At 38.7% G+C, this 15,322-nt stretch overlaps 1 protein-coding gene across 1 annotated transcript in view; it reads left to right on the top strand.

Annotated features, from left to right (window-relative positions):
* gfra3 (GDNF family receptor alpha 3) overlaps nt 1-760 on the top strand; it is a 37,461-nt gene extending 36,701 nt beyond the window's left edge. Inside the window, exon 8 of the mRNA XM_061899594.1 lies at nt 356-760. Coding sequence (XP_061755578.1) covers nt 356-556 — 201 coding nt within the window. The 3' untranslated portion in view covers nt 557-760. The remainder of the gene's footprint in view (nt 1-355) is intronic.
* Nucleotides 761-15,322: the final 14,562 nt, after the last annotated feature.

Below are 15,322 nucleotides of genomic sequence, written 5' to 3'. Positions count from 1 at the left end.
GTGAACATGTCCTTTCACAACTACTTTGGCACGTGTTGCAGCCATAAAATTCTAAGTTAATTGTTATTTGCAAAAAAAAAACAAGTGTATGAGTTTGAACATCAAATATCTTGTACTTGTAGTGCATTCAATCGAATATGGGTTGAAAAGGATTTGCAAATCATTGTATTCCGTTTATATTTACATCTAACACAATTTCCCAACTCGTATAGAAACGGGGTTTGTACATCAGCTGTTCTTACCGGAGTCCGATGTTGGGTCAGTACGGTAGATGCTGCGTTATCAAGTACCGGCGTTTTAACTAAATAAAAATGTTATGTATTAGGAAACTAAATTGTTTTTTCCTGCTTGTCAGGTGGAGGAAGACGAGCAAGATGATGAATCCACACGGAGAAAGGAGGAAGATGAGTTTAGTGTCATCCCGCAGTACTCGGGGAAGTCCACCGTGGCCAACCTGAGACCTCCTGTACACGGCGGGGTTGTTTCCATCGCTGTTGTCTCCTTTGAACTCCTTCTTCTTCTGCTGCCTTTTTCTGCTGCGCTGAGTTGGCAATAAAGCGAAGACTGAACACAGGCTGAGAGGACAAAAGAAAAGAAAAGTCAGTACGGGAACCTTTCTGGGTCAGGACCGTTTTGTATTATTTACAACTTTCGTCTCCATGGCAGCAACAGTGGAGGTGCCCTGAAACTATATTCTTATGAGAACGAAATCTGACAACTTCACCTCGTTGTTGTCATGTGCACTGAAAATTATTTGCCACTTTTAGAAATGTCCCTAGTTTTAAGAGCTATTTACCTATCTTTAGTTATTGACTTTACATCATAATCCTAATTTTAGCATGAATAATATTTTTTTCCTATTCTAGTTTTCAGGGCGGTATAGCTCGGTTGGTAGAGTGGCCGTGCCAGCAACTTGAGGGTTGCAGGTTTGATCCCCGCTTCCGCCATCCTAGTCACTGCCGTTGTGTCCTTGGGCAAGACACTTTACCCACCTGCTCCCAGTGCCACCCACACTGGTTTAAATGTAAGAATTAGATATTGGGTTTCACTATGTAAAGCGCTTTGAGTCACTAGAGAAAAAGCGCTATATAAATATAATTCACTTCACTAGTTTAAATATGTTAAAATTGATCAAATAACGATTCCAATAATATATTTTGTTTTCCCCACATAAAAAACTCTAGTTTAAAGATGCAAGTTGAATAATGCTTGTTTTCAGAATAAAATACTTATTTATATCTTAAAAGCCCTGCTAATTTCTAGATATACAAATCTTAATTTAAGATATTTTATGAAGTAAAATTAGCTAGCTGCTTGGACAGATCATTTTACGCTATTTTTAAAGCACCCCCCCCCTAAATTTGTGTTATATTTTGTCATTTCTTTCTTGCAGTGCGGACCATCTAACCTCTATTTTTACACAGACATCTCCATCTGTCACTTATAACACATTCTAGTGACTTCTGTGACCACGCCCCCAATCACACGGGCTTCATTATGTAAGATGTGCAGATATGATTCTTGACATTTGAGTGACATAAAACATGAAATACTTGAAAACAAGTTCATCAAAGCTTCTCGTCAGACAAAACGATGTAGTCGATGAAAATAACGTTCCTGACATATTTTGTTTATTACAGTACATCAGGTCATGAAACATAATTTTATTCATGTATGAAAGGGACAAGCGCTAGTAAATGGATGGATAGATGGATTTATTGTAAAGTCACATATAACATGAATGATTGCGATCATATTAAGTTGCATGAATTGTTCCAAACTTAAAGTACCCCCATCGGCGCGAACAAGACCTTTCCGATGGTATAACATATACGTCTCGTATTGCTCTCAGCAGAATAAAATAGAAGTACTAAAATAAAGTTTGAAGTATGAGGAATAATATGGGCTGCTTAGCAGCATGTGAATGGGTGCTTGCATTGCAGCAGGCCCATAATTAAATATTTGAAATATTCCCTATTATTGGCCTTTATTTAAATCAGTTGGTTGTAGCCATTAAAGCTCTCCTGTGTCTAAAAACGTATTTACTGAGTTTGAAAACAATAACAAAAGCAGCCAGAAGCGGCACAACTCCGTGGTCAGTGTGCTGCACAGAGGGGGGAAGCGGCGAAGGCTTGGAATGGGGGCAGGGTGTGTGTGTGTGTGTGTGTGTGTGTGTGTGTGTGTGTGTGTGTGTGTGTGTGGTTGTGTTATAGTGTCCATAAGCCTAAGAAGTCGCTTTGTCTGAAATCACAATTTTGGTGCCTCAGTCCGCAAAGTGTCGACGTTGCGATATCACAATGCGGGTCGCTATGGAGACGACTGTGATCTTCGTCCAAAATAGAACTCAACAATAGGCAGGTGTCCATGAGGGACGTGGGTTAGGAATGTCAGCGCGGCGCTATCATTGGCCAAATTGATATCACTTATATCGCATATTGGGGCAGCACGGTAAGAGAGGGTTTAGTGCAGGGGTCACCAAACTTTTTGAAAACAAGAGCTACTTCTTGGGTACTGATTAATGCGAGGGGCTTCAAGTTTGATACACACTTAAAAAAATTGCCAGAAATAGCCAAGTTGCTCAATTTACCTTTAATAAATAAAATTATATATATATATATATATATTAAAAAAAATGGGTATTTCTGTCTGTCATTCCGTCGTACATTTTTTTTCCTTTTACGGAAGGTTTTTTGTAAAGAATAAATGATGAAAAAAACACTTAATTGAACGGTTTAAAAGAGGAGGAAACAGGGACAAAATTAACATTTAATTTTGACACATAGTTTATCTTCAATTTCGACTCTTTAAAATTCAAAATTCAACCGAAAAAAAGAAGAGAAAAACTAGCTAATTCGAATCTTTTTGAAAAAACTAAAAAAAAGAATTTATGGAACATCATTAGTACTTTTTCCTGATTAAGATTAATTTTAGAATTTTGATGACATGTTTTAAATACGTTAAAATCCAATCTGCACTTTGTTAGAATATATAACAAGTTGGACCAAGCTATATTTCTAACAAAGACAAATCATTATTTCTTCTAGATTTTCCAGAACAATTTTTTTTTAAGAAATTCAAAACACTTTGAAATAAGATTTACATTTGATTCTACAAATGTCCTAGATTTGCCAGAATATTTTTTTTGAATTTTAATCATAATAAGTTTGAATAAATATTTCACAAATATTCTTTGTCGAAAAAACAGAAGCTAAAATGAAGAATTAAATTAAAATGTATTTATTATTCTTTACAATAAAAAAGAGAAAATTTACTTGAACATTGATTGTCAGGAAAGAAGAGGAAGTGATTTAAAAGGTAAAAAGGTATACGTGTTTAAAAATCCTAAAATCATTTTTAAGGTTGAATTTTTTTCTCTAAAATTGTCTTTCTGAAAGTTATAAGAAGCAAAGTAAAAAAATTAATGAATTTGTTTAAACAAGTGAGGACCAAGGCTTTAAAATATTTTCTTGGATTTTCAAATTCTATTAGAGTTTTGTCTCTCTTAGAATTAAAAATGTTGAGTAAAGTTAGACGAGCTTGCTAGTAAATAAACAAAAATTAAAAAATAGATGCAGCTCACTGGTAAGTGCTGCTACTTGAGCTATTTTTAGAACAGGCCAGCGGGCGACTCATCTGGTCCTTACGGGCGACCTGGTGCCCACGGGCACCGCGTTGGTGACCACTGTTTTAGTGCATCTGCCTCACAATACGAAGGTCCTGAGTAGTCCTGAGTTCAATACCGGGCTCGGGTTCTCCCCGAGACTGCATGGGCTTCCTCCCACCTCCAAAGACATGCACCTGGGGATAGGTTGATTGGCAACACTAAATTGGCCCTAGTGTGTGAATGTGAGTGTGAATGTTGTCTGTCTATCTGTGTTGGCCCTGCGATGAGGTGGCGACTTGTCTAGGGTGTACCCCGCCTACTGCCCGAATGCAGCTGAGATCGGCTCCAGCGACCCCCCGCGACCCCAAGAGGGACAAGCGGTAGAAAATGGATGGACGGATGGATATATCGCATATTGTCTATATTGTGCGACCCTTGTTGCTACTCAGTTACAAACGGTTGTTTCTGGAAATATTTGTTCTAAACTTAGCAGTCTATTGGTAAACATTGTGGAGGAAACTTTATTGGGTCGTATTGGGTCCCAATACGGCCAATGCTGACCTTCATATATTAATTTTTCTTATTATTTTCTTGTAGAGGACCAGGTTTTGCAAGCTTGTCTTTATATTTTCTGTGTTTATTGACTACTTACACTGTACACAAAGGAAATGACGGATCAGCAGACAAGAACACGAAGCTGAGAGACAGGAAACACCGATTGATCTGCGATAGTTTTGTTGTAATCTTCGGTGATGTTGTGTGTTTACAATTCCACATGTAGGTGTGGCTTATGTATAACATCGTTTTCACCCAGTGATGTGTTCCCGTGTGGACGTGAGTATTGTCGACCTGACGCGTGACACATTAGAAATAAAACCCCACAAAGGTTCCCGTGTGGACGGGCCTGGTATTCGCTTGACAAAATGTTCAATGATTCCAGATAAGTGCAAAGAAACTACATGATAATATGTGACTGTATCATCACATGACTGACTGTGTGTGTCTTCTTATCTCCAGCACTTTGTTCTGCATGATCTATTAAACCTAACTTTCTGTCACACTGTCCTCTCTGCTTGACAAATACGCACATTACAACTACAACAAGGTGATGCCATTTATGTGACTTGTGTGTAAGTTCAGTTTATTTATTTATATAGCACATTTAAAAACAACCCCAGTTGGTCAAAGTGCTGTACAGAAATAAAAAACAATTTGAAACAAAAATAGGGGCACATAGTGTCACATTTACATGATGGGAAAAGGATGAATACAATACAATAGTAAAATATACATGAAAAGAAGTGCAGAATATCCATCCATCCATTTTCCTACCGCTTATTCCCTTTTGGGGCCGCGGGGGGCACGGGCACTGGCGCCTATCTCAGCTACAATCCGGCGGAAGGCGGGGTGCACCCTGGACAAGTCGCCATCTCATCGCAGGGCCAACACAGATAGACAGAAAACATTCACACTCACATTCACACACTGGGGCCAATTTAGTGTTGCCAATCAACCTATCCCCAGGTGCATGTCTTTGGAAGTGGGAGGAAGCCGGAGTACCCGAAGGGAACCCACGCATTCACGGGGGAGAACATGCAAACTCCACACAGAAAGATCCCGAGCCTGGGATTGAACCCAGGACTACAGAATATCTCACCTAAAATTATAAAACGTAATAAATAAATAAAAGATGTGTTGGCCTTGCAATGAGGTGGCGACTTGTCCAAGGTGTACAACGCCTTCCGCCCGAATGCTGCTGGGATAGGCTCCAGTGCCCCCCCGCGACACCAAAAGGGACAAGCGTTAGAAAATGGATGGATGGATAGAAACAAGAAACAACCAAGATATAATAGTAATGATAATAATGGATTAGATTTATATCGCGCTTTTCTATTGTTAGATACTCAAAGCGCTCACAGAGAAGTGGGAACCCATCATTCATTCACACCTGGTGGTGGTAAACTACATCTGTAGCCACAGCTGCCCTGGGGTAGACTGACGGAAGCGTGGCTGCCAGTTTGCGCCTACGGCCCCTCCGACCACCACCAATCATTCATTCATCATTCATTCACCAGTGTGAGCGGCACCGGGGGCGAGGGTGAAGTGTCCTGCCCAAGGACACAACGGCAGCGATTTTGGATGTCAATAGGTGGGAAGCGAACCTGCAACCCCTTAAGGTTTTTGGCTTGGCCGCTCTACCCACTACGCCATGCCGCCCCATATTCTGCCTAACTGGATTTGAACGCTAGGGAGTTGTGAAAAAAACAATTCCATGTAAATATCAAACATCAATGATGGACGAAGGATCCGAAAAACACTGCGGTGAAAAGATGTTTTGGACTGATTAAAGTATAGAAGAACTTATGTCAATGTCCCGCACCGCCCTGCTTCCTCACCAACACGCTCCTCTGTACAAACATCACGAGTGTGCCATAAACCAGGGGTCGGGAACCTTTTTGGCTGAGAGAGCCAAGAAGCCAAATATTTTAAAATGTATTTCCCTAAGAGCCATATAATATATTTTCTAACACTGAACACAGCTAAACGCGTGCATTTTTAAGTAAGACCAACATTTCCAGAGTATAATAGGTCTCTTATTCTTTGTAATAACATTGTTATTCTGAAGTTAACTGTGGAGGGGGCGTGGCCTGCGGTCCTGCAGCAAAGCAGGATGTTGCCAGGACCGGCCTCGAAATCAGCGACAGGTGTGTAGATGGCCCACCTGGGCCCTGTTATCTAATCACCTGTCGCTCTGTTATAAGCAGCAGCCAGGAGGAGAGTCAGGGTTGGGGCTGGAGACAGAGGGCGAATGAGGACGAAAGAGAAAAAGACAATTGCTGGAAGGCAACTGAGAGACTAATTAAAAAATACAACAATATTTTAACCCTAAAACAGGCTCTCATGGTGGTCTGAAGAACCCCCAGGAGGGCAAGCCCAACACTAACCAATAATAAATAAATTACTTCTTACCATTAACGCAACTTCTTGAACATTAAAATGCATGAGAATGTTTTATATTTTGAATGTTATTTTTAACACTATGATTACAAGTGGAATTATTCATTACTTATCGTGTTAAGCAATGTCAGCTCAGATTCATCCCAGAGCCACATGCAGTCATCAAAAGAGCCACATCTGGCTCTAGAGCCATAGGTTCCCTACCCATGCCATAAACTATCATGGCGAAAATTCTCACACTGCTCAATCATCCTTAATCCCCTACGTGAAATAATAAATGTTGACTGCAGTTGCACAATGTTTACTTCTGTGAACACAGGGCTCATGCACGTCACATCACGCCTTCATATTACAGTAGGAAGGGCATTAATATGGCCCCGCTTGTAGATGGTACCTGAAGCATGAAACATGACAAATTGGGGGTTTGCACCATCTACTTTAGCCACCAGATGACAGTAGAAAAATGATGAACCCCCCGCGCTCCTCTGACGGGAGTTCTACCCAGGAATACACAAATACACTGACAGGATGAGGAGAAAAGCTTAGAGGATTCTGGCGGACGACTCACCTCCTCTGTGCTCATGAAGTCAGGGAGGCGCTATAGAGCTCCATTGGCCAAAGGCCCTTTTAAAAAGTTTTTCAGCCCAAAGACCATTGCTTTTCTTTATGTGACAAAGTGAACAAATCCACGTTTGACCTGAACTTCATTAATTTTATGTTTTACTGATACCCTTTTGTACTGTATCGGCTTATCATTAATTTAATTCCTGTTTGAACCTCACCTCTGTTCTTATTGTGTCTGTTCATCATCATCTCGTTCCATCTTCTCACTGAAGGTTGGAGGTCATGGTTGGCCAGTAGCGTACCGGTTTTGAGGTGTTATCTTACAGTCCTGATAGCATTCATTCTTCCATGTTGTTGTGAAGTTATCAATGCATTTGTGTCTTGGTCTGCCTATTTTCCTTTTCACTTTTACTTTCCCCTCTCGAAGTTGAGTTTAAAACAGATTAAGTCTGATTGTGTGCCCAAAGAACATGTTTTTCCTTTCCATAACGTTGATTAAGAGTTTTGTGCATATATATATGTATATATATATATATATATATACAGTGGGGCAAAAAAGTATTTAGTCAGCCACCGATTGTGCAAGTTCTCCCACTTAAAATGATGACAGGGGTCTGTAATTTTCATCATAGGTACACTTCAACAGTGAGAGACAGAATGTGAAAAAAAATCCAGGAATTCACATTGTAGGAATTTCAAAGAATTTATTTGTAAATTATGGTGGAAAATAAGTATTTGATCAACCATTCAAAGCTCTCACTGATGGAAGGTTTTGGCTCAAAATGTCACGATACATGGCCCCATTCATTCTTTCCTTAACATGGATCAATCGTCCTGTCCCCTTAGCAGAAAAACAGCCCCAAAGCATGATGTTTCTACCTCCATGCTTCACAGTAGGTATGGTGTTCTTAGGATACAACTCAGTATTCTTCTTCCTCCAAACACGACGAGTTCATTGAAATCGCCTTCTACTATGATAAATTCATCTGGTTTTGCATATTGTAGGCATTTGTTTATGTATTCGTAGATTTGTTCTACTTCATCATCACTAGCATGTAAACTTGTATAAGACTCTGCCTTCATTTTGATCATTAGGGTTCTGTGGGAGGGGCGTGCTCCACGCCTCCCCTGTGGGCTGGGCGTGCGCAGAAGCCGGCTGTGAAGCAACGACAGGTGGGGAGATTTCTCAGCTGGAACAAGTTGTCTAATCACCTGTCTCTTTATTAGCAGCGTCGGAGACCATGAGGGGGAGGGGAGTGAGCGCTGACAGTGGGAGACGAAACCAGAAGGAGCAGAAGCAGAAACCACATTGCACGAAAGAGCAAGAAAATAAAAGACTTACACAAACTGACACCTGGGATCTGCAGCATTGTTATTGGTCCGCTTTGGGTTCATTAAAAATGGGTAGAAAAGCGCCATACAAGTACAACCATTTATTTACCATTTAAAATAACCCGCAAGCAGCAGTCCTCCACAGGTTCTTTATGCTAGAGCCCAAAATCTAGATACTGATTTTGCCAATTGTCTTTTCATCATAATTCCAGTAACATTTACATTTTGATCACCTGAGTAGTACATCGTATACTCATCAAATTGGTAATGTCCGTTCTCTGTCCATCTTGATAATCTTATTCCCAGTATGTCAACATTTGATCTCGTCATTTTGTTGCCTACATTTTCCACTTTTTCTGGTTTATAAAATGTTCTTAAATTCCAAGTTCCAATCTTTAAGATTTTTCTTCTGGTTTTCAGATGAGTCACATCAGTTAAGGGCCTTCAATTCTTGTTTGGGCCTTTAGTTTCATTATAGCTGTGTCTGGTATGTATTTTATATATGACTTTGTTTGTGTTTTAGTGCTGCCTGTCGCCTGTGTTGGTGAGCCAAAGACAATTTTCCACCTCGGTGGTCAATAAAGATTTATTCTATTTTAGTCCAATCAAATGGGGCCATGGAAATCCCTTCACGACATACATATAAGTTTCATATACGGTATTTTTGGTAATGCAAAAGGACAACATAAAAAGATCTGATTCAACAAAACATCAGACTAGGCCTCATACACTGCAGTATGAACATCGCCCAAGTAGCAATTGTTAGTACATAACGCAACGAGTAAAATATTGTTTACCTTGTCGGCGAGTCTTCTTGGCAATGGGGGACGCTGAAATGGGAAGGCACAGGAAGTCATGTGATACTCTTTTAAGGATCTTGCTTGTTTTGTTAGTTAACTTTCAAGAATTGTGGGTAAGATATGTATACACACATACATGCATACATATGTACTACCAACAACATATTATTTATCATCAATTGAGCATTATTGTTATCTTCATACTATTATAGGTCGAGTGGTACTAACATCCATGTTAGCATGCTGATTATGTGTGTTATCTATTCTATCAACAATATAAATATTTTTTTATAACTTCATGTGATAGAAATAGTAATATGGTGATACATCTTTCCTAATCTTATTACTGTGAATATTATTTTACTACAGTTACAGTGTAGGCACTGAATTTGTCACAGTGGCACATGGTTGAGTTTACGGCATGGCGGTGACGTGCAGGAAAAAAAGCTGTAAAGAGGCATAAAACATGTTGCACAGCGTGGATGACAGGAGTGGACCATCTGAGTGGAAAATGTAAACAATGTGCTCAAGTTAGCATCTAAAAAAACACTTGAAGAGGAGGATAACGTTGTCCCTTACGTGTATTCATTCAATCTCTAATAAAGTTCACCATGTCGTCAGTTTTCAGATTATTTCACACAGATTATTTAAAACAGAGAAAGGCATTTCCCTCTTGTCCCCAAGAAGGGAAAAGGAGATATCCTGCCACCTTTGGGTTCTCCTCCACCACAAAGTCTGATAAACTGTTTCAAAGGGGGGGTTTGGTTGTCTTTGTCCCATCTGAGTGCGGTTGCCATCTTGATGATTATTTCTGTTCACAAACAGTTTTCAAAATAACAGCGTAATATAACAACTGCATTAGTAACGCTGTTCCTTTTACCAGTAACGAGTAATCTAATTAATTACTTTTAGGGCCGTTACAACGGCATTAGTGATGGCTTGACGTAAGTGGCACGTTACTTTTGATTTGGTTTTAAGTCGACAACAAGACAGCATCCTAGGTGCAGTAAGTTCCCTGCAGGAAATATGTTTTTTTTTTTTACGAGTGAAAGCAACCAGCAGCACCGCACTAAAATTAACTTGATAACAAATAGGAAGAGGCAGCATTACACTTTGACACAGCCGACAACAACATATGCACCCATACACAATGGGGAATATTGAACAACAAATCAATGATTAAAGTGACAAACTGGCCATCCACACAATACACCGTTTGTTGACAAGAAGATATGACAGCCATCGAAGCACATTCAAGCTCGTTGTTAAGCAGAGGCAACACAATCCGGTGAAAAGATTCATAAGAGCTGGCGTCAGAGCTGCTAACTTCAAAAGCTAAAAAAACACAGCTTCGTAGATACCCTCGATGACATCACAACATGTCCCGTCTTTTAAAAGCACTGACTGCGCACACTGGGCTCTTATAGAGATTTACAGTTGTTTTTTAAGTAACGTATAAAAATTATTTTGCCTATTAATTGATTACATTTAATAAAAAGTAACTCTGTAATTAAATTAATTTGTTGGTAAAGTAACAAGTAACTATAATTAATTACTTTTAAAAAGTTTTTCAGAACACTGATCGCAAATACCTACCACCCTTTTGTCAGGGCTGTAATGTGCGTGTACTTTAAAACTAACCATTTACAGAAATACCAAATAATATGATGTAAAAACTAGATGATAGTCAGAATGGTAAATGGGTTGTACATGTATGGTGCTTTTCTGCCTTTTTAAGGAACTCAAAGTGCTTTGACACTATTTCCACATTCACCCATACATGGTGGGAGCTGCCATGCACGGTGCTAAACAGGACCCATCAGGAGCAAAGGTGAAGTGTCTTGCTTAAGGACACAACAGACGTGACTAGGATGGTAGAAGGTGGAGATTGAACCAGGAACCCTCAGATTGCTGGCAAGGCCACTCTCCCAACTTTGCCACACCATTCCTCAAGTTAACATGCAGATATGATGGGAGTATCACTATATAATTTCATTAGGGGCATGTGTATACTCGCAATATGTGTTATATTCAGATCCTTTACACTCCTAACAGTAAGAGTCCTGAATCCAGAAGGAGATCTGTATCAGCCCCAAGATGTAATTACTTGATCCTTATCCCATTTCTGACATTACCTGAAAGTTTCATCAAAATCCACCCACCAATAACTTTGAGCTATCTAAAGCGGACTGAAAGAAAGCCTCTTGTCAGTCATCCACTATCTTTGTGTCTGTGGGTGGAGGTGAGGTGGCTCACATACACACACAGAAGTTGAGCCTTGTAGTGTAAAATGATCTGAATCTCTCCCAAAATGTAATCACTTGTCCTCTGTCCAATTTCTGACATTCCCTGAAAGGTTAACAAAAATCAACCATTAGATTTTTACAACTATAACCAACTAACTAACTAACTAACTCAAAAGTATAATGCAGACAGTGAAAGTTTTATTTCTATCATTAATTAGTCATTTTCAATACTGTCACCATATTTGTACCTATTGTGTCTGCTGTAATATTTCTGTTGTTATTGTCTCGCCCTGTTTTGTCACCACAGTTCCATGTTCTTATTTCCTACCAGGTAGGAGGTTCAACAAACTTTGTGTTCAAACCTGAAGTCTGAGTTGATTCATCCAAAGACGGGAAACTGACTGCTGGGTTCCAGAACATCTGACATGAGTTTGTTCAGTATGTTGACTACGAGTTAAAATCATATTAGTACACAGATAAAACCATGGAGAATTGATACTGAATAACATATCATATTATCTGAAATAAATAACTTGTATTTAATTAAATTACACTTGACATGTAAAGTTAATGCAAATGCAATGCAAATCATAACTACTACCAAGTAATATAACATGTTGTTTTAGTGGCTGTTAAGGCTACAACACTGTATTGGATCAGGCTTGCTCTTGTTTTTTTGCATATTTGAAATAAAAATATATCAAATCAAATCTAAAAGAACTACAGTTGTGTTAAAACAACGATGGTTATATGAAGACTTGTTATTTCTAAAATGACAAATATTAAAGTTCAGTCATCTAGTACATTTACAAATGGATCAACTGATGCTAATAAATGAAACTAATAAAGTACAATAATTATACACAGACCACTAAAACCTTTATTAAATCAGCGTGTGAGATAAATGTATAAAAATATGTAATTATTATTGATACTAATAATCTTTGGTAAGATGTAGTGTAAGAATATTTGTTGCACTACATATGAGTAAAATATGGTATGTGTTCTTTGGTTGTGGTCCTGAATGCTAAATTGACAAGAAAAATAACTCAAACTGTGTCTTCTTTTCAAAGATCACACCTGGCAACGTGGTGATGTTTAAATCCATCCTTTCATCAATCCTGCATGACTGAATCTCGCTTACGTCATCCTCCCCCTTACCTATTATCCCTGCAGGTGTCTTTACGGTTCCACACCTGCAGGTGATTTAGACAGTTGAACAAACAGTATGCTTTCATGTATCATATATCATATGAGGGAATAAGCGGTGGGAAATGGATGGATGGATTACCTAACATACATCTAGTCATGTATCATCCATCCATCTTCTTCCGCTTATCCGAGGTCGGGTCACAGGGGCAGCAGCCTAAGCAGAGAAGCCCCGACTTCCCTCTCCCCAGCCACTTCGTCTAGCTCTTCCAGGGGATCCCGAGGCGTTCCCAAGCCAGCCAGGAGACATAGTCTTCCCAACATGTCCTGGGTCTTCCCCGTGGCCTCCTACTGGTTGGACGTGCCGTAAACACCTCCCTCGGAGGCGTTCGGGTAGCATCCTGTATCATATATAAACTAAACAAATAATGATTTTTTTTTGAAAATGATAAATAAGTTGTACTCGTATAGCGCTTTTCTACCTTCAAGGTACTCAAAGCACTTTGACACGACTTCCACATTTACCCATTCACACACACATTCACACACTGATGGAGGGAGCTGCCATACAAGGCGCCAACAATACCCATCAGGAGCAAGGGTGAAGTGTCTTGCTCAGGACACAACGGACGTGACGAGGTTGGTACTAGGTGGGGATTGAACCAGGGACCCTCGTGTTGCGCGCCGCCACCCTCCCACTGCGCCACGCCGTCCCATAATATTATGCTATTAGCTAACGTACATCATAAATCATATGGTATTGCTAAAACACATCATATCATGTATAGTGTGCCATATATTAGCTAATATACATAATTGATGTATGATCTATACCAGTGGTCCTTAACCTTGTTGGAGGTACCGAACCCCACCAGTTTCATATGCGCATTCACCGAAGCCTCCTTTTTTTTCAAATTCAAGACAAAGTTACCGTATTTTTCGGAGTATAAGTCGCTCCGGAGTATAAGTCGCACACGCCGAAAATGCATAACAAAGGGGAAAAACATATATAAGTCGCACTGGAGTATAAGTCGCATTTTTGGGGGAAATTTATTTGATAAAACCCAACACTAAGAATATACATTTGAAAAGCAATTTAAAATAAATAAAGAATAGTGAACAACAGGCTGAATAAGTGTACGTTATATGACACATAAATAACCAACTGAGAAGGTGTCTGGTATGTTAATGTAACATATTATGGTAAGAGTCATTCAAATAACTATAGCATATAGAACATGCTATACGTTTACCAAACAATCGGTCACTCCTAATCGATAAATCCCATGAAATCTTATACGTCTAGTCTCTTACGTGAATGAGCTAAATAATATTATTTGATATTTTACGGTAATGTGTTAATCATTTCACACATAAGTCGCTCCTGAGTATAAGTCGCAACCCCCCAAACTATGAAAGAAACTGCGACTGTTAGTCCGAAAAATACGCAATATGTTTTTGGGGAACATATTCTAAGTAACAAAGACTTATTTAGAGTAATTTGGTTAGAGTTAGGGTTATAATAATCCCATGCAAAATAAGTCATTAATAAGTACTTAATAATGACTAGTTAAGAGCCAATATGTTACTAATTTTCATGTTAATAAGCAACTAATTGATGGTGAATATGTTCCCCATACTAAAGTGTTACCATGTTTTTTACTGGTGCACAAAATGAACCGTGCATGAACATCACCTTGTTCAAACAACAAAACCAACACAGTGCATAAACTCACAACAGATAACACATTTGCAAATCAGTCTGACTTCTGCTATTGCCGTTATCTGTAATACGCCGATAGAGAGAAGTTTTTATTTACACGATGAGTAGGGTGTGTTTTGACTTTCACCGAACCCCTAGGGTTCGATCGAACCCAGGTTAAGAACCACTGATCTATACATACATCATGTGTCATGTATATCATCTAAAATGCGTCATATCATGCATATGTGTATCATATGTTAGCTAACGAAAAAATAAGAAAATATTCTCATAAAGAGAAACACTGACATCTTGTGGACATTTTAGAAATGACAGTCAAACAAATCCGCTATAAAAGTATAAATGAAATTGCTCTGAAATAACAATCCTCACCGTTATGGAAATATTTGACTAGTACTTGGTGATTATAAAAACATTTTGAAAAATGCTGAATTGTGTACTAAGTGACGGAAACATGGTCACATGAGAGTCATGTGACTATCACAGGCTCTTTCCAAATAACAAAAAAAGATAAGCAGAAAATGGATGGATGGATAAGCGAGCTCTTACTCTCAAGTTCATTTTTAAATTATTGTAACCATAATAATACTTTACTAGTGTGTCAAACATCACAATTCAACTGTTCTTGTTACATACTTTCATCAATTCTTATAAAAAAATCTGGAAAATATTTAGTTTGTAGAAAAAATATGTTCTTAAATATAATTAAAATTTAGAAAAGGATGTTTTGAACATTATAAAAACATAACATAAAAAATACCGTTTTAAAAAATGTTTTACGTTATTACAGACATCGGATGTTTTTTTAAAGAATGTTTTTTTTTAGGAGAAAAAGTTCAGAATCAGACTAAAATGTGTTAATAAAGTATTTTAAATACATTTGATTTTTCAAAAAACATGGTTTAAATAGTTTTTTTGTTAGGCTGCACGAAAGGGAAGAAGGAAG

Source organism: Nerophis ophidion, linkage group LG05, assembly GCF_033978795.1.
Source record: "Nerophis ophidion isolate RoL-2023_Sa linkage group LG05, RoL_Noph_v1.0, whole genome shotgun sequence".
In the NCBI taxonomy this organism is placed as follows: Eukaryota; Metazoa; Chordata; class Actinopteri; order Syngnathiformes; family Syngnathidae; genus Nerophis; species Nerophis ophidion.
The sequence above is the reverse complement of the archived record's forward strand: the minus strand, read 5'-3'. Positions and strand labels throughout refer to the sequence as shown.